This window comes from Bombina bombina, chromosome 1 (genome assembly GCF_027579735.1).
Source record: "Bombina bombina isolate aBomBom1 chromosome 1, aBomBom1.pri, whole genome shotgun sequence".
Taxonomy (NCBI): Eukaryota; Metazoa; Chordata; class Amphibia; order Anura; family Bombinatoridae; genus Bombina; species Bombina bombina.
The window spans coordinates 86,415,278-86,441,058 of NC_069499.1; the positions used below are offsets into that span (position 1 = coordinate 86,415,278).

Below are 25,781 nucleotides of genomic sequence, written 5' to 3' on the forward strand. Positions count from 1 at the left end.
TTAGTGCCTGGTTTTTAAGAAATTAAAAATAAGGGCACTTTATTTCATCAAAATTGACATTTCACTCCTTTTCTTCAAAAACGTACCTTTTAATCCTGACAGCCGCTGCAGCGCTTCCTCCACCCGTCGCAAGCCCTCTTCGCTGGTACAACATGACTAATCCGGCTTCCTCCAATCACGGCGTTGCATCAGGCCATGATCTCCCAGGGGGGAAGCCGTGATTGGAGGAAGCCGGATTCGTCATTTCTGACGTAAGAAGAGGCTTCCGACGGCCGGGGGAATCGTTGGAGCGGCTTTCAGGATTAAAAGGTAAGTTTTTGAAGAAAAGGAGTGAAATGTCAATTTTGATTAATTAAAGTGCACTTGTTTTTAATAGGTTTATTAAAAACCGGGCACTAATTCATTGAAATTGACCTTCACTTTAATATGTAAGAAAATAAACAAGCAAGAAATGGTTTATTTTTTTTATGCCACAATCAAGCAGATGAAACATTTTGAAATTAGTGTATCCTCTGTAAATAATACCACCTTTAAATTGTTACCACCTTAAAGGGACAGTCAACACCAGAATTTTTGTTGTTTTAAAAGCTAGATAATCCCTTTATTACCCATTCCCCAGTTTTGCATAACCAACACAGTTATAATAATACACGTTTTACCTCTGTAAGTACCTTGTATCTATGGTTTGTGGAGTCCCTATGACCTCTAGGGAAAGAGGGGGGGGTATTTGGGTTTTGTCCCTTGGAACCTATTGAAACAGGACCTGAGTGTTTACAGTGGGTAGTGCCTTATGCCAAATAATCAGTATTATTAACAAAAGAAGGACAGAGAAAGTGAAGCATATTGGGCACACTTATAAGGGTCAAAACCAATACTATATTGCAGTGTGGTGTGTCGTGTATTAATTAAAACTTAACTTTTATATCAATTTGAATAAAAAAAATGTGGAGATTTCCACCATTGGGTGTTTAAAAATATGTTAAAATTGTGTCCGAGTGATACTCGGTACGCAAAGGCTCCTCTCAGGTGTGATACAGTGATCAGTCTGTATCACACTGTCCTGTTAGGGTAATTCAACAAAATCAATACAAATAACCTTAACTAAATTTTATTCACATAAGATGTTAGTACCATAACCATTGGTTATATTAGTAAATAACAAGTGATAATTGTATCTATGCCTCTGCAAACTGCCCCCTTATTTCAGTTCTTTTTTCATTTTAGCTAATCAGTGCTCTCTCCTTTGAGCTTCACGTGCGTGAGCTCAATGTTCTCTATATGAAACACATGAAGTAACGCCCTCTAGTGGTGAAAATGGTCAAAATGCTTTTAGATTAGAGGTGGCCTTCAAGGTCTAAGAAATCAGCATATGAATCTCCTAGGTTTAGCTTTCAACTAAGAATATCAAGAGAACAAAGTGAAAATGGTGATAAAAGTAAATTGAAAAGTTGTTTAGATTTAGGTGCTCTATTAAAATCATAAAAAAAGGTCACTTGACTGTCCCTTTAACATGTAAATAGAATGGAGATGGGGCACTATAATTTATGACGCCAGTATGTCTCATTCAATGGTAATAGTTATTGCATTTTTAAATGGACATGGAGCGTATTGCATCATGACAGCTATTAGTACGGCATAAGCCGAAACACATCAGCTGCATAGTCTGAAAGCTTTTTGTATTTGCCCATGTGGCTTTTTTGTAATGAATTTTAATTAAAAAATGTAATAAAGGTGAAATTTAGTTAAAGGTCCGGTGTTCCTCATCTTCCCAACTGTAAGATGCTCTTTAGACGTTTACAGGATCAGGTGTTTCCTAGGTCAGTTGTTTGATGAGTGTCATGTTTAGTAATCAGCTGTCCATATTAAAAGTAAAAAATAATATTTTAGACATTTGAAACCATTCAAATTGTCTGTTGATGCAGTGAAGGGAGTCAGAATAAACTAGCACCTTTTGGGGGGATTTCTGCTTCTTTCTACATGCAGCATGTTGTATAAATTGACCCAAACTCAGCTTCAGAAATTCCATTAAAAAGTGACATTTTTGTTGCAAAAAAGGAAAGGAAAGAAAGAAAAGGAAAAGAATAGACTTTTTGTTAGTGCAAACTTGAATTTATTTTTTTTAAATATTTGAACATTTGTTGGAACAATATATATTTTTCAGTGACGTGCTTATGATAATATTTACTCACTGCAAACACCATGAACTGTGTTCTAATATTTGCAGAATGTTTTAGAATTAGAAAACGATTATCCATGTGCCTATTGTAGACATAATAAAAAATGCTCAATTCCGAGATACATTTCTAACCAGTCTTTGTGTTTTTTTTTTGTGGACTGGTGCTAGCCTTCTACTGATAACCTTAGTTAAAAACAAACAGCAGGTGTTTTTGACTAATGTCCTGTTGATCTGGCTATCTTTGCAGCCGTCTAGGCCAGGGATGTCCAACACTATCTAATGAGGGGGCAACACTGACATTTTTGGTCACTTGCAGAGCTGGTGAAAATGTTATACATCTTTTCAATTAAGTAATGATAAACTTTGGTGATTCCATCAATAATATTTGTAATGAATCATTAAATGAAGGGCACTTTCTTTCATGAAAATAAATGTAGACGTTTCATTTAAAAAAAAAAAAATCACCTTTAATGTAGTTAAACATCATGTTGTTCCTCCGCCCGCAATTCAAAATCTATTTGTGTCTTCGATGATGATTCCGGGTCTATCCAATAGGCTTGCACATGTGAGCCTGCTCTGCATAGCCTCAAAAGCTGTGACTGCAGCTTTATATATTTACCCCTTAGTAATGGAATAATTTTGTAAGTTAATGCATGATTTTGATGTCCTTCTGTTAGTTCTACTTCTTCTTCAGCGTTTAGTGAAAAAGCATGGGACCCTATGCATTCCATAGAAGATAAAGATAGTAAAATTGTACAAGAAAGATAATATAATATAGTTCAAAAGCAGAGACATTACCCTATTTCAGAAAATTAGACTAGGGAACTAATCAGCAAGTATTCAGATAGGAGAAAGAGAAGAAAACAGGTCAATGGTTGCATCTTGAAACTGCCAGGACTGCAAGCACATTTTGACTCCAGATTGTATGGCTGCTCTTGATGATATCTGTCACTGTATTGGAATTGATGACTGATCCACTGCATGTCCTTTTATGGATGGCATTGATACTGCTCCAGTGCCAGCACCCTCTCTGCATACATTGGCAAAGTTGGCAAGTAAGTGCCGTTAAACTCAGTAGCATAGATTAAAGATAAATTGTTGTGGAGTCCACCTGTCCAGTCTGGATTTGACAAGGCTAAGTGGAACTCTGTATAAATGCTCAGAGCTCTTCTAGATAGGTATTTAGGATGGCATAAAGCACTGAACATATCAAAATCCTCAGCAGGTTCCAGTAATGGATGATACACACTTCCAAGTAGAGCTGCAACAACTAATCGATATAATCGATTATGAAAATAGTTGTCAACAAATCTTATAATCGATTAGTTGGTTTGCAATTAGTTGGTCGGTACACAGCACCAACTACTTCACTCCAATGAGCTCTTGCACATGGCATTGTGTTTTATGGTATGTCCTTAGCCTAAAGGACGTCTACAGACGTTTACTTTTAACTTTTTCAGGACAGTATAAGTTTACAACTACTCCTGGCTTATGTGCAACCCAGAAAAAGGAATCGTCATTTGGATTGTTTATATTAAATCAGGTGATTAGGGACTGTGCTTTGCATGATATTGTGCCAAGCTTGTTATATACACCTAGCTCTAGATCACTGTTTTCCAAACCTGTTCTCAGTCCTCCCCAACAGTTCAGGTTTTCAGGATTACCTTTTAGTTGGTCACCAATCTTCCTGTATCCTTTTCCATCTTTGGGAAGTCTCACAATCAGATTTTTCAATTCCTCTGGCAATTCTTTTATATTAATTGTAATTTGTATCAAATTCAACCTCTTTAAGTAAACAGTATATCTGTTATTTTTAGAACGGACTAGATATTTTCTTTTACAAGATATGACGAGTCCACGGATTTCCTCCTTACTTATGGGATTACGCCTCCTGGTCAGCAGGAGGAGGCAAAGAGCACCACAGCAGAGCTGTATATATAGCTCCTCCCTTCCCTCTCACTCCAGTCATTCTCTTTGCCTGTGTTAGTGATAGGAAGAGGTAAAGTGAGGTGTTACTTTAGATTCTTCAATCAAGAGTTTATTATTTTTAAATGGTGCCAGTGTGTACTATTTTACTCAGGGTACAGCTATAGGGTCTGTGCAGATTACATCCGTCCTCTGTGACTCCCAATGGGGGCTGCCCTGATGCATATGGTTTTAGCAAGTTTATCTAAGACCCAGTTGTTCCCACAGATTCCGGTAGGAGATGAAGGACCTCTTGCAGTGTGGGACGAGTCATGTTGTTACTCAACATGGAGGTATGTGCAGTCTTTTATTTTCTGTGACACTTGGTACCTCAGAAAGGACTGTTTCTCTATAAGCTGACCTATGTCTGTGTCCTATTGTATCTAGCTAAGGGGATATACAGAGAAGGCTGCTATCATTATAGGATAATGAATAATATGGGGTGCGGTAGAAGGGTATGTTACACTATTATTAACCCTTTCATGTGGGGGCTGATGCTGGGGTTTTCAGAGTGAACTTCGGATCACATAGATTTGTATATGCTTGTGGCATGGTTTTACAGGGGAACTAGCTTCATGTGGGGCACTTTCTTTTTTGAAGTGCAATACTCCGGTGGCTCTATTATTATTTTTATTATAAGGTACTGGGCCGCACGGGAGTTCCGCTCTGATACGCCCACGATGGGCGGGGCACTTTTTCGCGCGCGAGCAACGCAGTGTCTGCCTGGGAGTTGGTCGGATGATTTTGGTGTTCTCTCTGGACCGCATGGGTAGTTGGAACTCAGGCGGTCTAGACACTCTGCTGGGGGTAGTTAAGCGCCGCAGCAGAGCTGTGGCGAGGTGTTTAAATCTGAAGTTTTATTTTGAAGGTGCAGTTATTTAAAAAAAAAAAAAAAAAAGTTAACTACTAATGGGAAACGTATAATTACGATCTTTATTTTGCAAAGCCACAATTATTAGTGTTTCTTCAGCCGCACAAGAGTGCTGCGCAAAGGTTTTTTATTTTCTCTTAAAGGCACAGTTGTTTCTCTTGTAAGGTGTATCCAGTCCACAGATCATCCATTACTTGTGGGATATTCTCCTTCCCAACAGGAAGCTGCAGGAGGATCACCCACAGCAGAGCTGTCTATATAGCTCCTCTCCTAACTGCCACCCCCAGTCATTCTCTTGCAGCTCTCGACAAGCATGGAAGCAGTTAGAGAGATGTGGTGTAATTTAGTTGTTTTTCTTCAATTCAAAAGTTTGTTATTTTTAAATGGTACCGGAGTTGTACTATTTTGGTCTCAGGCAGAAAATAGAAGAAGAGTCTGCCTGTGGTCTCTAATGATCTTAGCAGGTTGTAACTAAGATCCATTGCTGTTCTCACACATAACTGAAGAGAAAGGTAACTTCAGCTTGGGGAATGGCGTGAAGGGTATCCTGCTATGAGATATGTGCAGTCTAAATTTTTCTAGAGAAAAGTATATGCTAGAAAATGCTGTTGATACCGGATTTATTTAAGGTAAGCCTGATTACAGTGATTTAATAGCGACTAGTATCATGCTTACTATTAGAGGTAACACTCTTATTATTTTTTCAAATTACTGAAATATAAGACGTTTGCTAGGAGTGCTTAAACGTTTTTTATATGCTTTTTGGTGATAAAACTTTATTGGGGCCCAGTTTTTCCACATGGCTGGCTAAAATTTGCCTAGGGATAGTTTTGTTAGGCCTCTCACTGTGTAGACAGGAGTGGGAGGGGCCTAATTTCGCGCCTAAATGCGCATTAGCTTTTGCAGACTGAGACATCCAGTTTCCTTGAAAGAGTTCCCTGAATGCTTAGGACCTCTCTGAAGGGTTTTGGTGCTTTCCAAAGTCGTTTGTATGGCAAGGTAGGGCAACAGCAGAGCTGTGGTAGTTTGTTGTGACTGTTAAAAAAACGTCTATTTCGTTTTTTTGATCCGTTTTTGAAACTAAGGGGTTAATCATCCATTTGCAAGTGGGTGCAATGCTCTGTTAGCATATTATACACACTGTAAAAATTTTGTTTGATTTACTGCTTTTTTCACTGTTTTTTCACTGTTTTTCAAATTCTGACCTTTTTATTTTTCTTAAAGGCACAGTACCGTTTTTATTTTTTGCCTGTTAACTTTCTGTAAAGTGTTTTCCAAGCTTGCTGGTCTCATTGCTAGTCTGTTTAAACATGTCTGACATAGAGGAAACTCCTTGTTCATTATGTTTAGAAGCCATGGTGGAACCCCCTCTTAGAATGTGTACCAAATGTACTGATTTCACTTTAAGTTATAAAGTCCATATTCTGTCTTTAAAAGATTTATCACCAGAGGAATCTGACAAGGGGGAAGTTATGCCGATTAACTCGCCCCACGTGTCAGAGCCTTTGACTCCCGCTCAAGGGACTCACGCTCAAGAGGCGCCAAGTACATCTAGCGCGCCCATGGCGTTTACTTTACGAGACATGGCGGCAGTCATGGATAATACACTGTCAGCGGTACGAGGAAAGTGAGACAGCTCTGGGGTTAGAAGAAATACAGAGCACTCTGACGCTTTAGTAGCTATGTCTGATACCCCCTCACAATATGCAGAAGCTGAGGAAGGAGAGCTTCTTTCTGTGGGTGATGTGTCTGACTCAGGGAAGATGATTCAACCTGATTCTGATATGGCAACATTTAATTTAAGCTTGAACACCTCCGCGTGTTACTCAGGGAGGTTTTAGCTACTCTGAATGACTGCGACACCATTGCAGTGCCAGAGAAATTTTGCAGATTGGATAAATACTATGCAGTGCCTGTTTACACTGATATTTTTCCAATACCTTAAAGGTTTTCAGAAATTATTACTAAGGAATGGGATAGACCAGGTGTACCGTTCTCTCCCCCTCCTATTTTTAAGAAATTGTTTCCAATAGATGCCGCCACACGGGACTTATGGCAAACGGTCCCTAAGGTGGAGGGAGCAGTTTCTTCCCTAACTAAGCGTACTACTATCCCCGTCGAGGACAGTTGTGCTTTCTTAGATCCAATGGATAAAAAGTTAGAGGGTTACCTTAAGAAAATGTTTATTCAACAAGGTTTTATTCTACAGCCTCTTGTATGCAATGCCCCAGTCACTGCTGCGGCGGCCTTCTGGTTTGAGTCTCTGGAAGAGGCTTTACAGGTAGAGACCCCATTGGACGATATACTTGACAAGCTTAGAGCACTTAAGCTAGCCAATTCATTTGTTTCTGATGCCATTGTTCATTTGACTAAACTAACGGCTAAGAATTCTGGTTTTGCTATTCAGGCGTGTAGGGTGCTATGGCTTAAATCATGGTCAGCTGACTTTACTTCAAAGTCTAAGCTTCTTAATATTCCCTTCAAGGGACAGACCCTATTCGGGCCTGTTTTGAAGGAGATCATTTCTGATATCACGGGAGGAAAAGGTCATGCCCTCCCTCAGGACAGGTCTAATAAATCAAGGGCCAAACAGACTAATGTTCGTGCCTTTTCGAAACTTTAAGACGAGCGCGACATCAACTTCCTCTAATACAAAACAAGAGGGAACTTTTGCCCAGTCCAAGTCGGTCTGGAGACCTAACCAGGCTTGGAACAAAGGTAAGCAGGCCAAAAAGCCTGCTGCTGCCTCTATGACAGCATGAAGGATTGGCCCCCGATCCGGTAACGGATCTAGTAGGGGGCAGACTTTCTCTCTTCGCCCAGGCTTGGGCAAGAGATGTCCAGGATCCCTGGGCGTTGGAAATTGTATCCCAGGGATATCTTCTGGACTTCAAAGCTTCCCCTCCAAAAGGGAGATTTCACCTTTCACAATTATCTGCAAACCAGATAAAAAGTGAGGCATTCTTACATTGTGTTCAAGACCTCCAAGTTATGGGAGTTATCCACCCAGTTCCAAAGGAGGAACAGGGACAAGGCTTCTATTCAAATCTGTTTGTGGTTCCCAAAAAAGAGGGAACCTTCAGACCAATCTTAGATCTCAAGATCCTAAACAAATTTCTCAGGGTCCCATCATTCAAGATGGAGACTATTCGTACCATCCTACATATGATCAGGGAGGGTCAATACATGACTACAGTGGATTTAAAGGATGCTTATCTTCACATTCCGATACACAGATCATCATCGTTTTCTCAGGTTTGCCTTCCTAGACAGGCATTACCAGTTTGTAGCTCTTCCCTTTGGGTTAGCTACAGCTCCAAGAATCTTTACGAAGGTTCTGGGGTCACTTCTGGCGGTCCTAAGGCCTTGAGGCATAGCAGGGGCCCCTTATTTAGATGACATTCTGATACAGGCGTCAAATTTCCAAATTGCCAAGTCTCATACGGACTTAGTTCTGGCATTTCTGAGGTCGCACGTGCGGAAAGTGAACGAAGAGAAGAGTTCTCTATCCCCTCTCACAAGAGTTTCCTTTCTGGGAACTCTGATAGATTCTGTAGAAATGAGGATTTACCTGACAGAGACCAGGTTATCAAAACTTCTAAATTCTTGCCGTGTTCTTTATTCTACTTCTCGCCCTTCGGTGGCTCAGTGTATGGAAGTAATCGGCTTAATGTAGCAGCAATGGACATAGTGCCGTTTGCCTGCCTACATCTCAGACCGCTGCAACTCTGCATGCTCAGTCAGTGGAATGGGGATTACACAGATTTGTCCCCTCTACTAAATCTGGATCAAGAGACCAGGGATTCTCTTCTCTGGTGGCTATCTCAGGTCCATCTGTCCAAAGGTATGACCTTTCGCAGTCCAGATTGGACAATAGTAACGACAGGTGCCAGCCTTCTAGGCTGGGGGGCAGTCTGGAACTCCCTGAAGGCTCAGGGATCGTGGACTCAGGAGGAGACCCTCCTTCCAATAAACATTCTGGAACTAAAAGCGATATTCATTGCTCTTCAGGCTTGGCCTCAGCTAGCGACAATGAGGTTCATCAGATTTCAGTCTGACAACATCACGACTGTGGCTTACATCAACCATTAAGGGGGAACAAGGAGTTCCCTAGCGATGTTGGAAGTTTCAAAGATAATTCGTTGGGCAGAGATTCACTCTTGCCACCTATCAGCTATCCATATCCCAGGTGCAGAGAACTGGGAGGCGGATTTTCTAAGTCAACAGACTTTTCATCCGGGGAAGTGGGAACTCCATCCGGAGGTGTTTGCACAATTGGTTCAACGTTGGGGCGAACCAGAACTGGATCTCTGCCTCTGAGACAGGAACTTCTACTTCAGGGTCCTTTCAACCATCCAAATCTAATTTCTCTGAGACTGACTGCCTGGAGATTGAACGCTTGATTTTATCAAAGCGTGGCTTCTCAGAGTCAGTCATTGATACCTTAATTCAGGCACGAAAGCCTGTCACCAGGAAAATCTATCATAAGATATGGCGTAAATATCTTTATTGGTGTGAATCCAAGGGTTACTCATGGAGTAAAGTCAGGATTCCCAGGATATTATCTTTTCTCCAAGGAGGATTGGAAAAGTGATTGTCAGCTAGTTCCTTAAAGGGACAGATTTCTGCTCTGTCTATTCTTTTGCACAAGCGTCTGGCGGATGTTCCAGACGTTCAGGCGTTTTGTCAGGCTTTAGTTAGAATCAAGCCTGTGTTTAAACCAGTTGCTCCGCCATGGAGTTTAAATTTGGTTCTTAAAGTTCTCCAAGGGGTTCCGTTTGAACCTCTTCATTACATTGATATTAAACTTTTATCTTGGAAAGTTCTGGTTTTGGTAGCTATTTCCTCGGCTCGTAGAGTTTCCGAGTTATCTGCCTTACAGTGTGATTCCCCTTATCTGATCTTCCATGCAGATAAGGTAGTTATACGTACCAAACCTGGGTTTTTACCTAAGGTATCTAATAAGAATATCAATCAGGAGATTGCTGTTCCGTCATTGTGTCCTAATCCTTCTTCAAAGAAGGAACGTCTATTACACAATCTTGACGTGGTTCGTGCTTTAAAGTTTTATTTACAAGCTACTAAAGATTTTCGTCAAACATCTGCTTTGTTTGTTGTCTACTCTGGACAGAGGAGAGGCCAAAAGGCTTCGGCAACGTCTCTTTCGTTTTGGCTAAGAAGTATAATACGCTTAGCTTATGAGACTGCTGGCCAGCAGCCTCCTGAAAGGATTACAGCTCATTCTACTAGAGCTGTGGCTTCCACATGGGCTTTTAAAAATGAGGCTTCTGTTGAACAGATTTGCAAGGCGGCGACTTGGTCTTCGCTTCATACTTTTTCAAAGTTTTATAAATTTGATACTTTTGCTTCTTCGGAGGCTATTTTTGGGAGAGAGGTTTTACAGGCAGTGGTACCTTCCGTTTAAGTACCTGCCTTGTCCCTCCCTTCATCCATGTACTTTAGCTCTGGTATTGGTATCCCACAAGTAATGGATGATCCGTGAACTGGATACACCTTACAAGAGAAAACATAATTTATGCTTACCTGATAAATTTATTTCTCTTGTGGTGTATCCAGTCCACGGCCCGCCCTGTCATTTTAAGGCAGGTATATTTTATTTTTAAACTACAGTCACCACTGCACCCTATGGTTTCTCCTTTCTCTTGCTTGTCTTCGGTCGAATGACTGGAGGTGGCAGTTAAGGGAGGAGCTATATAGACAGCTCTGCTGTGGGTGATTCTCTTGCAGCTTCCTGTTGGGAAGAATATCCCACAAGTAATGGATGATCCGTGGACTGGATACACCACAAGATAAATAAATTTATCAGGTAAGCATAAATTATGTTTTTTATTCTAAATAACTAGATTGTGCATAAGGAGTGTTTTTATTCTAAATAACTAGATTGTGCATAAAAAGTGTTTGATATAACTGACTACAATTTCTGTTTTTTAGTATGGATGACCTTGAAGCCAGTACTTGTTCCATGTGTTTAAATGCCATTGTGGAACCCCCGCTTACTTTTTGTCCCTCATGCACTAAGAGGGCACTGCAATGTAAAGAACACATTTTTCTTAACAAAGATATAGTGCAGGATGTTTCTCAGACTGATGAGACTCATGGTATGCCAATTCTTTCTCCCTAAGCGTCGCAGCCCTTAACACCCACTCAAGCGACGCCATGTTCTTCAACTGCGTCCACTTCATTTACTTTGCAGGATATGGCTGCAGTTATGTCATCCACCCTTACAGAAGTTTTATCCAAGTCGCCAGTGTTACAGGGCATACGCAGCAGGACAGAAGCCACTTTAGTTCCTGCGACTTCTAGTGTTTTGATGGCTATCTCCGATTTGCCCTCCCAGGGATCTGATTTGGGGGGTAGGGAACTGCTGTCTGAAGGGGAACTTTCTGACTCAGGGAGTGCGTTACCTCAGACAGACTCGGACGTCATGTCCTTCAGATTTATGCTTGAACACCTCCGCCTGTTACTTCAGGAGGTTTTAGCGACTCTGGATGATTGTGACTCTATTGTGGTACCACCAGAGAAATTGTGTAAGATGGACAAATACTTAGAGGTTCCTTCTTATTCTGATGTGTTTCCGGTTCCTAAGAGAATTTCGGAAGTTATTACGCGGGAATGGGAAAGACCGGGTAACCCGTTCTCACCTTCTCCTAATTTTAAGAAAATGTATCCTATAGCTGACACTGTTTGGGATTCCCTAAGGTGGAGGGAGCTATATCTACCCTGGCTAAAAGTACAACTATTCCTATTGAGGACAGTTGTGCTTTCAAAGATCCTATGGATAAAAAGTTAGAGGGTCTTCTAAAAAAGCTATTTATTCATCAGGGTTTTCTATTACAACCGACTGCGTGTATTGTACCAGTTACAACTGCCTCAGCCTTTTGGTTTGACGCCTTAGAAGAGTCTCTTAAGACTGAGACTCCTTTAGAGGAAATACTAGATAGAATTAAGGCCCTTAAGCTGGCTAATTCTTTTTTTACGGATGCCGCCTTTCAGATCGCCAAGCTGGCGGCTAAGAATGCAGGATTTGCCATTTAGGCGCAAAGAGCTTTATGGTTAAAATCTTGGTCTGCGGATGTGTCCTCTAAATCAAAGCTTTTGGCTATTCCTTTCAAGGGAAAGACCCTGTTCGGGGCTGACTTGAAAGAAATAATTTCTGACATTACGGGAGGTAAGGGTCACCTCCTACCTCAGGATAAAACAGCTAAGCAAAGGGGTAAACAGAGTAATTTTCGTTCCTTTCGAAACTTCAAGGGAGTCCCTTCTTCTTCCGCTAAACAGGAAAGGAATTTTGCACAAACCATGTCCATCTAGACACCCAACCAGGCTTGGAACAAGGGTAAACAACCCAAGAAGCCCGCTGCTGCTCCCAAAACAGCATGAAGGAGCGGCCCCCGATCCGGGACCGGATCTAGTAGGGGGCAGACTTTCTCTCTTTGTCCAGGCTTGGATAAGAGACATTCAGGATCCATGGACACTAGAAATCGTGTCTCAAGGGTATCAGTTGGAGTTAAAAAAATTCCTCCCCAAGGGGAAGGTTTCTTCTTTCATGATTGTCTGTAGACCGGTTAAAAAGAGAGGTGTTCTTACATTGTGTAAGAGACCTCTCCACTATGGGAGTAATTTGTCCCGTTCCAATACAGGAGCATGGACAGGGGTTTTACTCAAACCTTTTTGTGGTTCCCAAAAAAGAGGTAACGTTCCGACCCATTTTAGACCACAAAAGTCTAAACAAGTTTCTCAGAGTTCCATCCTTCAAGATGGGGACTATTCGGACAATTCTTCCATTGATCCAGGAGGGTCAATATATGACTACCGTGAACTTAAAGGATGCATATCTTCATATTCCTATCCACAGAGATCATCACCAGTTCCTGAGGTTTGGCTTTCTAGACAAACATTTTCAGTTTGTGGCCCTTCCCTTCGGGCTGGCCACGGCACCCAGGATCTTCACGAAGGTTCTAGGGTCTCTGCTGGCGGTTCTCAGACCGCGGGGCATTGCAGTGGTGCCTTATCTGGACGATATTCTGATCCAGGCGTCGTCTTATCAACTGACAAAGTCTCATACCGACATGGTTCTGTCCTTTCTAAGGACTCACGGGTGGAAGATGAATCTAGAAAAGAGTTCATTGATTCCACAGACGAGAGTTCCTTTCCTGGGAACTCTGATAGACTCTGTATCCATGAAAATCTTTTTGACAGAGGTCAGAAAGTTAAAGATTCTGAATACATGCCGAAACCTTCAGTCCAATCCACGGCCATCAGTGGCTCAGTGCATGGAGGTAATTGGATTGATGGCGGCTATGGACATCATTCCGTTTGCTCATTTTCATCTCAGACCTCTACAACTGAGCATGTTCAGGCAGTGGAATGGAGATTATGCAAATTTGTCTCCTCAGATAGATCTGGATCAGGAGACAAGAGACTCTCTACTTTGGTGGTTGTCGCTGGATCATCTGTCCCAAGGGACGTGCTTTCGCAGACCCTCATGGGTGATAGTGACAACAGACGCCAGCCTACTAGGTTGGGGGGCAGTCTGGAATTCTCTGAAGACTCAGGGTGTGTGGACTCGGCCAGAGTCTCTACGTCCAATCAACATTCTGGAATTGAGAGCAATATTCAATGCGCTTCAGACTTGGCCTCAGTTGGCTTTGGCCAACTTCATCCGGTTTCAGTCGGACCATATCACGACTGTGGCTTACATCAATCATCAGGGAGGAACAAGGAGTTCCTTGGCAATGACAGAAGTATCCAAGATAATTCGGTGGGTGGAGGCTCACTCTTGTTATCTGTCAGCAATCTACATCCCAGGAGTGGACAACTGGGAAGCGGATTTCTTGAGCAGACAGACGTTCCATCTGGGAGAGTGGGAACTCCATCCGGAGGTCTTTGCCAACCTGATTCTCAGATGGGGCAGACCGGAGTTGGATCTTATGGCATCTCGTCGGAATGCCAAGCTCCCGAGATATGGATCCAGGTCCAGGGATCCTCAGGCCGAACTGATAGATGCCTTTGCAGTGCCTTGGTCGTTAAACCTAGCTTATGTGTTTCCACCATTTGCTCTCCTTCCCCGGGTGATCGCTTGGATCAAACAGGAGAGGGCTTCAGGGATTCTCATCGCTCCTTCGTGGCCTTGCAGGACTTGGTATGCCAATCTGGTGGACATGTTCTCTCTGCCCGCCGTGGAAGCTTCTATTGAGGCAGGACCTTCTCATTGTGGGACCCTTCCATCATCCGAATCTAGTTTCTCTGCAGCTGACTGCTTGGAGATTGAACGCTTGATTTTATCTAAGCGAGGGTTTTCTGATGCGGTCATTGATACCTTGATTCAGTCACGTAAGCCTTTACTAGAAAAATTTACCATAAGATTTGGCGTAAATATCTTTATTGGTGCGAATCCAAGGGCTACTCATGGAGTAGGGTTAGGATTCCCAGGATTTTATCTTTTCTCCAAGAGGGATTGGAGAAAGGGTTGGCAGCAAGTTCCTTAAAAGGACAGATTTCTGCTTTGTCTATTTTGCTACACAAACGTCTGGCAGATATTCCAGATGTTGAATCTTTTTGTCAGGCTCTGACTAGAATCAGGCCTGTGTTTAGACCAATTGCTCCTCCTTGGAGTTTGAATTTAGTTCTTAATGTTCTTCAAGGGGTTCCGTTTGAACCTATGCATTCCATAGATATTAAGTTGTTATCTTCGAAAGTTTTATTTTTGGTTGCTATTTCTTCTGCTTGCAGAGTTTCTGAGCTTTCTGCTTTACAATGTGATTCTCCTTATTTTCCATTCTGATAAGGTGTTCTTACGTACCAAACCTGGTTTCCTTCCTAAGGTTGTTTCTAATAAGAATTTTAATCAGGAAATTGTTGTTCCTTCCTTGTGTCCTAACCCTTCTTCTAAGAAGGAGCGTTTGTTACATAACTTGGACGTGGTTTGTGCCCTGAAGTTTTACCTGCAGGCGACAGCAGCCTCCTGAAAGAATTACGGCTCAGTCTACTAGGGCTGTGGCTTCCTCATGGGCATTTAAAAATGATGCTTCTGTTGAACAGATTTGCAAGGCTGCAACTTAGTCGTCTCTTGACACTTTTTCCAAATTTTCCAAATTTGATACTTCTGCCTCATCCGAGGCTGTTTTTGGGAGAAAGGTTCTTCAAGCAGTGGTGCCTTCCGTTTAGGTCCCTGTCTTGTCCCTCCCTTTCATCCGTGTCCTGTAGCTTTGGTATTGTATCCCATAAGTAAGGATGAAATCCGTGGACTCGCCATATCTTGTAAAAGAAAAGGAAATTTATGCTTACCTGATAAATTTATTTATTTTACGATAGGACAAGTCCACGGCCCACCCTGTCATTTCTAAGACAGGTATTTATTTTTTGTTAAACTTCAGTCACCTCTGCACCTTGGCTTTTCCTTTCTCTTCCTAACTTTGGTCGAATAACTGGATTGAGAGGGAAGGGAGGAGCTATATATACAGCTCTGCTGTGGTGTTCTTTGCCTTCTCCTGCTGACCAAGAGGCGTAATCCCATAAGTAAGGATGATATCAGATATCGTCATATCGTAAAAGAAATAAATTTATCAGGTAAGCGTAAATTTCCTTTTTTCCATAACCTTATAGCTGGTTATTTACCACTGCATATAGATATTCAATATATTTTTATGCTAGAATGAAGACCAGACTTACTTTAAGAGGTCCCTTGTCACGGAGGAAACCCCTTTCCATTGGTGGAGAGTTAACACAGATAAATATACCACCTTTTTAAAATTGACAAAACCCTACTTATGCATCTCAGGCATCTCAACACCATCTGAGCGCCTCTTCTCTGCTGCAGGCAAAAGAGCTTCAAAAAGAGAGCCAGCCTCAGCCAGAAGCATGTGGACAGGTTGACATTTTGCATTTCAAAGGAGTCAATAACAGAATATTATAAACAGTGATAGTCTACCTCTTTCTAGTTCTACCTCTTTTCAAACAGTTTGTCGTTTTGTTTTGCTTAATTATATAAATTTGTTCTACTGCTTAAAAATTGGACAAACAGTTGTGTTAATGTAAATTTCTAAAGTTTTTCTCTGAAGTTTATATTTATATTTGTATGTGGATTTTATTTTAAATATAGGAAATAAAGTTTTTTCAGGTTTTTTTTTAATTGAATTGAATTGAATTGAAAAAATTAATCGGCTGATTAATCGATTATGAAAATAATCGTTAGTTGTAGCCCTACAAGTAATGACCTTTAAAGACAAGGAAGATACAATGCTCTGCATATTACATTTCTCTCTACAACAATGCTGGTAAATGCTGTACAGTGACCTTCTGTTGCCTGGGTAATCATGCAGTGGTAAGGACCATAAATAAATATATACAGAAAGAGAAGCAGTCTGCCAGGAATGAACAACAGCTCGGTGGCTTGTTCTATGGCCCAGTTACCACCTGGGAGTAGCTTCTTTTAACCCAATTGTGCTTTTCATAGAGGAAAACTTTCCTGAAGCATATCAGTCTGATCCCGCCTAACAAGCTGTCCAGCCCTGAAATACCAGGCAGTTCTCCTCTGAACAAGGGAAATGGCAACCCCAGATGATCATTTTCGAGTCTAAATAAATAAGGTCTTTATTTGAGGAAAAACTATCAAGAATTTACTTCAATAAGTATTTTCCAAATCTTCATTCTTTAACATATCTGTAGAGATAGACATGAAATTAATGTAAGGAAACTGACAGAAAATAAGTCCTCAGGTATAGTTTTTATTGCACAAATTGACTGCCGCCCAGAAGCCCCTAGTACTGTTGTGCACACTTCCAGAATTGTAGCCCAAGACTTTTATGATTTAAATTATATAATTTTACCTTTTTATTGTCCATGTGAAAAGACAATGAAGAGTAAACCATTAAACCAAAAGATAAAGAAAACAAATCAACTGTTGTTAAACAGGGACATTGTAAAGCTCTTTCTCCAGCAGACTAGAATCTCAGTTTGAATGCATTGTCAAGGGATATAAGCTAATTAAGGCAGTCTTAATATCTTTGATGATGGAATTAGATGCATCATCTTCTCATTCATTTCTGTCAGGTGGTAGTCTGGATGACCTCTATTAAATTCCTCTCTCATTATCAATTGGACTTCCAAGAATGGGCATCTGTCCATTGTTTGTCTTTATAATGTATATAATCTCATTTGGCCAACCCTAGCTTTCTCTTCTTTTTGTCCCATTGAGAAGTATTGGAGTAATATCCATGGTGAGCCAAGATAACCATAAAAAATGTATGTACCTTGGTTCATATGTGTATATAATACTCTCCAAGATTCCCTTTCTTGTTCTTTTTTGTACATTTACTAAGAATGGAAAGAATTAGAAAGGGGAGCCATGTTTAGAGTGGTCATTTCTGGCCATTCTCCCCAATGGAGGGGGACTCCCTCACTGACAAATATCCAAGTATGAGTACTAGCAATGTAGAAATTACTGTGAAAATTGTATCTGTTTTTATATTGACTTTTGTATAATCGTCATATTGAATAGAAAATCTGTTTCTCATTATTTTGCTAATAATTCAAGGGGCAGTAAACAGCTTGATATTGATATCCATAATGTTTTGTTATGCGTATTTCATAATTTTGCAATATACTTTTATTATCTCTTTTGCCTTTGTTTAATATAGTTCAGCTCTGAAAATTCTGGATTTTCTAACTCTCAGAGCTGGAAATGAACACTGCAGACATATCAAGGCTAACCCTGCTGCACATATTTTTCAAATTGGCTTTAACTAATAACTGCAAAACATTACACTTTATGCTAACATAATGCTGTGGCTAGCCTTGTCAGCTATAGACTCAAGCCCTGATTGGCTCCCCCAAACAAGGCAAGTGGTCGGTAGAGTTTGGTTAGTGAAAAATAATTGCAGCAAAAAATATATATATATTTTTTTAAATGTTTAGACTTGGCCGATATGTTATCCTATAGCAAGACAGCAGAAATGGTTGTAAGTACAAGGTGTTTACTGTCCCTTTAATTTGTGGAAAAAAACATGTTAAAAATATAGCCAAGTGAATTTATTTTTCAAATTTATTCCAGGGAATTACTGACACAGCCCAAACAATCTATGAAACAGCAGCTCGAGAACACGAGAATAGAGGAGTTACAGGAGCAGTTGGTGGTGTTCTCCGACAAATCCCCCCTGCGGTCGTTAAGCCATTAATAGTTGCAACAGAAGCAACCTCCAATGTACTTGGCGGAATGAGGAATCAGATCAGGCCAGATGTTAGGGAAGAAGAATCTCAAAAATGGCGCTTAGAAGAAGGGTAAAAAGCTGAATCTACTGTGTTGAAGGACTGCTCTGCAGAAGAGAAATGGCATTCCATGACCCAAAGACTATGTCTTGGATATGTCTCCATTTTTCTTGAAAAACTTGGCTCAGGAACCAGGATTTTTTTTTTGTTACAACAACAAATGGTAAAGTTAAAAAAAAAAAAAAAAAGGATCAGAAATTAAGAACTTCTAGAAATGGATTTCGTGTTGATACCCAATAAAAGAGTCTGCTTCCTCAATGTTACATTGGAATTCCAATATTCCCCATGCTCACCCAATGTCGCTGAACTGTGTTATATCTGATGGTACATGCTTCGCTAAAGGGATTTCATCCGCATGTTCCGTAGCAACTAAAATATATTTATCAGAGAACGATGAGAAGCAAATTCTATTTTGGCACTAGCTTTATATTAATGTAATTATTTAAGCAGACATAATTGTCATTTCATTGCACTTGATGACAAAGCAGTTCTCTCTTGTAACTAAATGTTAGGTAGCTAAGATCTACATTTAAAAATGTTTGAGCCTAAATACAGCAGACATCTCATCAAGTTTAATATGTAAATTGTAATTGTGTATAGTGTGAATAAACACTTGTGTTTTGGTGAAATTATGTATTTTTTTTTGTAGAGGTGTTTGAAATGGTACACATGCACCGCTCATTACATGCATCCTGTAATAAAATAATTTCTGCAAAATATTCTGGGCTGGGGCAGGAGGTTGATTTATCAAATATATCAGCTATGTAAGCACTACTCAGGGGACATTAAACACTTATTCCTCAATTGCGAGTGGAGCACAAAATTTCACTTTCGCAACCGCAATATTTGCGCTCCAATCAGTAATACCATTATTACAAGTTAAGCGCAATGCTCACAAGCGCGCGCTTCCATAGGCTCCAATGGGAGCCTCGTTGTCATGCTGTGAGACACAGCACAGAACTAGCGCAGCGCAGGGGGTAAATCGCGCAGTGTTGGGCAGCAAATTAAAAATCTATCTGTATATTAATTGATACCCCCAAGGCAGAACATAGAGTGATCTGAGATGTCATCGCAGAAAATGCAGCATATCTGCAGAAAGAGCAGGAACTGTTAGCACTTTAACTTTTCAGTGCTGCTCCACATTAGGCTGTTCTTTTTATACAGAGCTGTTCTCTGGCTGCATTGTATAAGTTTTTCTTAACACAGTGCATCCAGAGAAAAGTGCTGTTTGAAGTAGTGCTGCAAAGCAGCAGTGCATTGATTGTTTGGCTCTCAGATTTTTGCAAGCTCGTTTCCCTAGCTTTTCACAGTCTGCAAAGCTGTTTTTCTCTGACTGTAAGATGTTCGTATGAGAAATGCACCTTTTTTATTACTACATTTTTATGTTAGACTAAGAGAAAAGGAAACAAATTAATTCAAGAGACATTTTCCAATTACTTTTTTGTCTGCAGCTAATTTGCAATTCAATTTTCAACTACTGCACTAGATTATAAAACTTTAAATATTGCTTTATTCTCCAGTTAACCAACACATTGCAATTGATCTGGTGCTTTAGTGTAACTAACAAATTTACAATTTTATTTCATTTAAAAATGACCTGCAGAAAAATTGTCACTAAAAAATCTCATCGCAGAAAGTGAAAAAAAGTTATGCCTCTGGTATTGATACATATATATCTACAGTATGTGTTACATATGTACAGTGGGGCAAAAAAGTATTTAGTCGGCCACCAATTGTGCAAGTTCTACTTAAGAAGATGAGAGAGGCCTGTAATTTTCATTATAGGTATACCTCAACTATGAGAAACAAAATGTGGAAACAAATCAAGACAATCACATTGTCTGATTTGGAAAGAATTTATTTGCATATTATGGTGGAAAATAAATATTTGATCACCTAAAACAAGCAAGATTTCTGTCTCTCACAGACCTGTATCTTCTTCTTTTAGAAGCTCCTCTGTCCTCCACTCATTACCTGTATTAATGGCACCTATTTGAACTTGTTATCAGTATAAAAGACACCTGTCCACAACCTCAAACAGTCACCCTCCAAACTCCACTATGGTGAAGACCGAAGAGCTGTCGAAGGACACCAGAAACAAAATTGTAGACCTGCACCAGGCTGTGAAGACTGAATCTGCAATAGGCAAGCAGCTTGGTGTGAAGAAATCAACTGTAGGAGCAATAATTAGAAAATGGAAGCCATACAAGACAACTGATAATCTCCCTCGATCTGGGGCTCCACGCAAGATCTCACCCCGTGGAGTCAAAATGATCACAAGAACGATGAGCAAACATCCCAGAACCACACGGGGGGACCTAGTGAATGACCTGCAGAGAGCTGGGACCAACGTAACAAAGGCTACCATCAGTAACACACTACGCCGCCAGGGACTCAGATCCTGCAGTGCCAGACGTGTCCCCCTGCTTAAGCCAGTACATGTCCGGGCCCGTCTGAAGTATGCTAGAGAGCATTTGGATGATCCAGAAGAGGATTGGGAGAATGTCATATGGTCAGATGAAACCAAAGTAGAACTGTTTGGTAGAAACACAACTTGTCGTGTTTGGAGGAGAGAGAATGCTGAGTAGCAACCAAAGAACACCATACCTACTGTGAAGCATGGGGGTGGCAACATCATGCTTTGGATTTGAGACCGGGAGATGCGTAGCTTCAGGCTGACAGGCCAGCTGATCCTCCAGACGCCGGATGAAGACATCCTGTGCTGTGTGAATTGTATCCGTTAGATAGGAGAGCTTATGGTGAGCGGAAAGGTGCAGGCTTGGGGTAGGGACCAAGCAGCTCCAATTGCACGCATTTCGTGTATTTATTCAGACCGTGTGTGAGTAGCAAATATCCTATGACCTTTGCGGCACGAAATGCATAAGGACACGCCCCTTTTTCCTACCTCCATACCTGTGTGTGTTGTTGCTGTCATGTGCTATGGATTTTTGGATTAAACATCCATTTTTTGCAATATAATCTTGTGCTGCTTTTTTTCTTGTTCTCTAACATCATGCTTTGGGGCTGTTTCTCTGCAAAGGGAACAGGACGGTGGATCCGTGTACATGAAAGAATGAATGGGGCCATGTATCGTGAGATTTTGAGTGCAAACCTCTTTCCATCAGCAAGGGCATTGAAGATGAAACGTGGCTGGGTCTTTCAGCATGACAATGATCCCAAACACACCGCCCGGGCAATAAAGAAGTGGCTTCGTAAGAAGCATTTCAAGGTCCTGGAGTGGCCTAGCCAGTCTCCAGATCTCAACCCCATAGAAAACCTTTGGAGGGAGTTGAAAGTCCATGTTGCCCAGCGACAGCCCCAAAACATCACTGCTCTAGAGGAGATCTGCATGCAGGAATGGGCCAACATACCAGCAACAGTGTGTGACAACCTTGTGAAGACTTACAGAAAATGTTTGACCTCTGTCATTGCCAACAAAGGATATATAACAAAGTATTGAGATGAACGTTTGATATTGACCAAATACTTATTTTCCACCATAATATGCAAATAAATTCTTTACAAATCAGACAATGTGATTGTCTGGATTTGTTTCCACATTTTGTCTCTCATAGTTGAGGTATACCTATGATGAAAATTACAGGCCTCTCTCGTCTTCTTAAGTGGGAGAACTTGCACAATTGGTGGCTGACTAAATACTTTTTTGCCCCACTGTATATAAGCATATACATATATATTTAAAGTAAAAACACAGTCCTCATAGACTTCAATATAAAGGCACTTTACCCCACATCCTCTCACTTTAACCCCTTATAACTGCTTTTTGCTTTTTTTTTTTTTCTTAAAAAAAAAAAAAAGATGCTCTTATTATTATTATTATTATTTTTATTATTTAATAAAAGGAACTGTACACTTTATTTTCGGGCAATTGGTACACATTTTTTTAATTAACCAGAGGTCTAACCTGTGGTTAATTGCGCTAAGTGCAAAGTGATCCGTCGAGCTAGCAGAAGCATTAACCAGCCACTTGTAACTAGTCAGAATAATTTCTACTATTTTAAATATCTGCAATTTGTGCCAAAGTATCCTCTGTAGACAGCAGAGGTCTAATTGGGGACTCTATCCAAGATTTTCCTAGGCTTTAACACTGCCTAATTTCAAGTATAATACACCTAAAGCCTGTGCGAATCTCTGCAAAGTCTGCACTGTTTAGTTCGAAAGACAAGGTCAAGTTTCACCTAAGCCTTTCATCACCAACACTCAAGAATTTGTTAGTATCCAGCATGCTGTTGCACTAAGAGCGGATACCGTTTGATTACCAATAGCTGACAAGCTAATCATCCGAAGTGTTTGAATGTGACATCATCCAATCGGACCGGAGCAGCTTACGAGATCTGTGACACGTGATCTAACGGCGAAAAAGGCCCACTACACACGGATGTCTAACAGCTAACAAGTCTAGCTGCGGTTCCAGAATTATTACACCTCCAAGTCAGGTACTGTGCTATATGATCTGCATAAGGATTGCGTATAATTCCCTGCATACCCGTGGTTTAAAAAATAGAACTCTGTCTGGGACTGAATTTGTCTGGGATTCTATTTGGGAACTTTTGAACTGCCTACAATATATCTCTCTGGCATTTTACTCCCTTATCCGTTTGCATACTATTTTTGTCCTTTATTTTTTTAGTGGTGGCAATACACATTTTTTACATTTTACATTTTTTACACAATCGGAGACGTCCGATATTTTATTGTCTATATTGTTGCTATTGCTTCATTTGAGTTACATAGCAACTATTATCTTATTACTGCTCTAGATCTGTGTTCTGTCTACTCTGTTGCCTATGCTTGATTTTAGACACAAAGTAACCACTGTTATTATACTACTTTATCTCGTATTAAATACCTTTTTATGTAAACGTTGACTTGTCTTAGATTATATAATCGTAATCATCTTTTCCTATTATTACTTTTACCTTTAGCCTTTGAGCGCTCCTAAGTACACTTTTTTAGTTTTATATTTATTTCCCTAATTGTAGGGGATCTCTTAGGATCTTTAGGAGTTTGATATACTAGCTCTGCGCATACTTCATAGATTAATAGATTATGGGATATTTATCAAGCCTTCAACCTGAAATACTCTGGCATTCCGCAGCGTAATTGTGGCAAGCTTGATTCAACCTAGTTATCAAAGCCTACAGACCGGCAAAATTTGAAATCTGTGACGTAACATACGATCCGCCGGTCTCAATCCAACACGGATCGATGCTTATGTCATTACAGATGTTCCGAATACACATTCAGCTCTATTTGACAACTTTTCAAAGTTATCAAATTTCTAATATTCCGGCCCAGCATACTTGGTTTTCAATCCACCACCCTGGAAACCGCGGATGCCATAGGAATCAATGGGAGTCTAAAACCAGTGAAAGCTTATGTTCGATGCTGCCAGATATCCCATTGATTTCTATGGTAGAAAACCAGCTACGTTTACACCTAACACCCTAACATAAGCCCCGAGTCTACACACCCTTAATCTGCCACCCCGACATTGCCGCCATCTACATAATGTTATTAACCCCTTTTCCGCCCCTCCCTGACCCCGCCGACACTAAATAAATGTATTAACCCCTATTCCACTGCTCCCGGACCCCACCGCAACTTAATAAAAGTATTAACCCCTAAACCCCTGGCCTCCCACATCATTACCACTTGCTAAACCTATTACATCCTAAACCGCCAGCCCCCCACATCGCCATAAACTAAATTAAGCTATTAACCCCTTAACCTAACAACCCGCTAACTTTACATTAAAATTACAACATCCCTATCTTATAATAAATTTAAACTTACCTGTAGAATTAAATTAAACTATTAATTAACCTACTCTAACTATTATACTACAATTACATTGAACTACCAATTAAATTAACTATATTACATATTTAAAAACCTAACCCCACTCAAATTATTTAAATCTACAATTACAAATTAATAAATTACAAAAAAAATAAAAGCTAAGTTACAAAAAATAAAAAACACTGTTACAAAAAATAAAAAAACCACAGTATCAAAAATAAAAAAGAATTACACCTAATCTAATAGCCCTATCAAAATAAAAAGCCCCCCAAAATAAAAAAAACCCTAGCCTACAATAAACTACCAATGGCCCTTAAAAGCGCCTTTTGAGGGGGATTGCCCCAATGAAATCAGCTCTTTTACCTGTAAATAAAAATACAAACATCCCCCCAACAGTAAAACCCACCACCCACACAACCAACTCCCCCAAATAAAAACCCTATCTAAAAAACCTCCCCATTGCCCTGAAAAGTGCATTTGTATGGGCATTGCCCTTAAAAGGGCATTTAGCTCTTTTACTGCCCAGACCCTACTCTAAAAATAAAACCCACCCAAAAAAACTTTAAATAAACCTAACACTAACCCCCGACGATCCACTTACAGTTTTTGAAGTTCCGCTTGAAGGATCCAGCCAGCCAGCAAGAAGTCTTCATCTGGGCAACCTCTAACATCTTCATCCAGCCGGTGAAGTCTTCATCCATGCAGCCTCTTCTATCTTCATCCATCCGGCGCGGAGCGGGTCCATCCTGAAGACATCCGGAGCGGGTTCATCCTGAAGACATCCGACGAGGAGCTCCTCTTCAATACGGTCTCCGCCATAAATTGGATCTTGAATGCAAGTGACATCATCCAAGATGGCGTCCCTTGCATTCCTATTGGCCGAAAGGTTCCAATCAGCCAATAGGATTTGAGCAGCTCTCATCCTATTGGCTGTTCCAATCAGCCAATAGGATTGAGCTCTCATCCTATTGGCTGATTGGAACAGCCAATAGGATGAGAGCTGCTCAAATCCTATTGGCTGATTGGAACACCCAATAGGATTTTAGCAGCTCCAATCCTATTGGCTGATTGTAACCTTTCAGCCAATAGGAATGCAAGGGACGCCATCTTGGATGACGTCACTTGCATTCAAGATCCAGTTTACGGCGGAGACCATATTGAAGAGGAGCACCTCGTCGGATGTCTTCAAGATGGACCCGCTCAGCGCCGGATGGATGAATATAGAAGAGGCCGCATGGATGAAGACTTCGCCGGCTGGATGAAGATGGAGAAGCAGTAAAAGAGCTAAATGACCTTTTAAGGGCAATGCCCGTACAAATGCCCCTTTCAGGGCAATGGGGAGCTTAGGTTTTTTTAGATAGGGTTTTTATTTGGGGGGGGGGTTGGTTGTGTGGGTGGTGGGTTTTACTGTTGGGGGGTGTTTGTATTTTTATTTACAGGTAAAAGAGCTGATTTCCTTTTAAGGACCATTGGTAGTTTATTGTAGGATAGGGTTTTTTTAATTTTGGGGGGGCTTTTTATTTTGATAGGGCTATTAGATTAGGTGTAATTGCTTTTTATTTTTGATACTGTGGTTTTTTTATTTTTTGTAACAGTGTTTTCTTTTTTAAGATACGATGAGTCCACGGAATTCATCCTTACTTGTGGGATATCGCCTCC

The 25,781-nt window shown here is 40.6% G+C and overlaps 1 protein-coding gene across 2 annotated transcripts in view; it reads left to right on the plus strand.

The window, feature by feature from the left end:
• ATG2B (autophagy related 2B) overlaps positions 1 to 18,928 on the plus strand; it is a 516,631-nt gene extending 497,703 nt beyond the window's left edge. For both annotated transcript variants that reach the window (XM_053697497.1, XM_053697498.1), the window contains exon 42: positions 18,085 to 18,928. In XM_053697497.1, the coding sequence (XP_053553472.1) occupies positions 18,085 to 18,315 (231 nt within the window). In that variant the 3' untranslated portion in view covers positions 18,316 to 18,928. The remainder of the gene's footprint in view (positions 1 to 18,084) is intronic.
• The last annotated feature ends 6,853 nt before the right edge of the window (positions 18,929 to 25,781 follow it).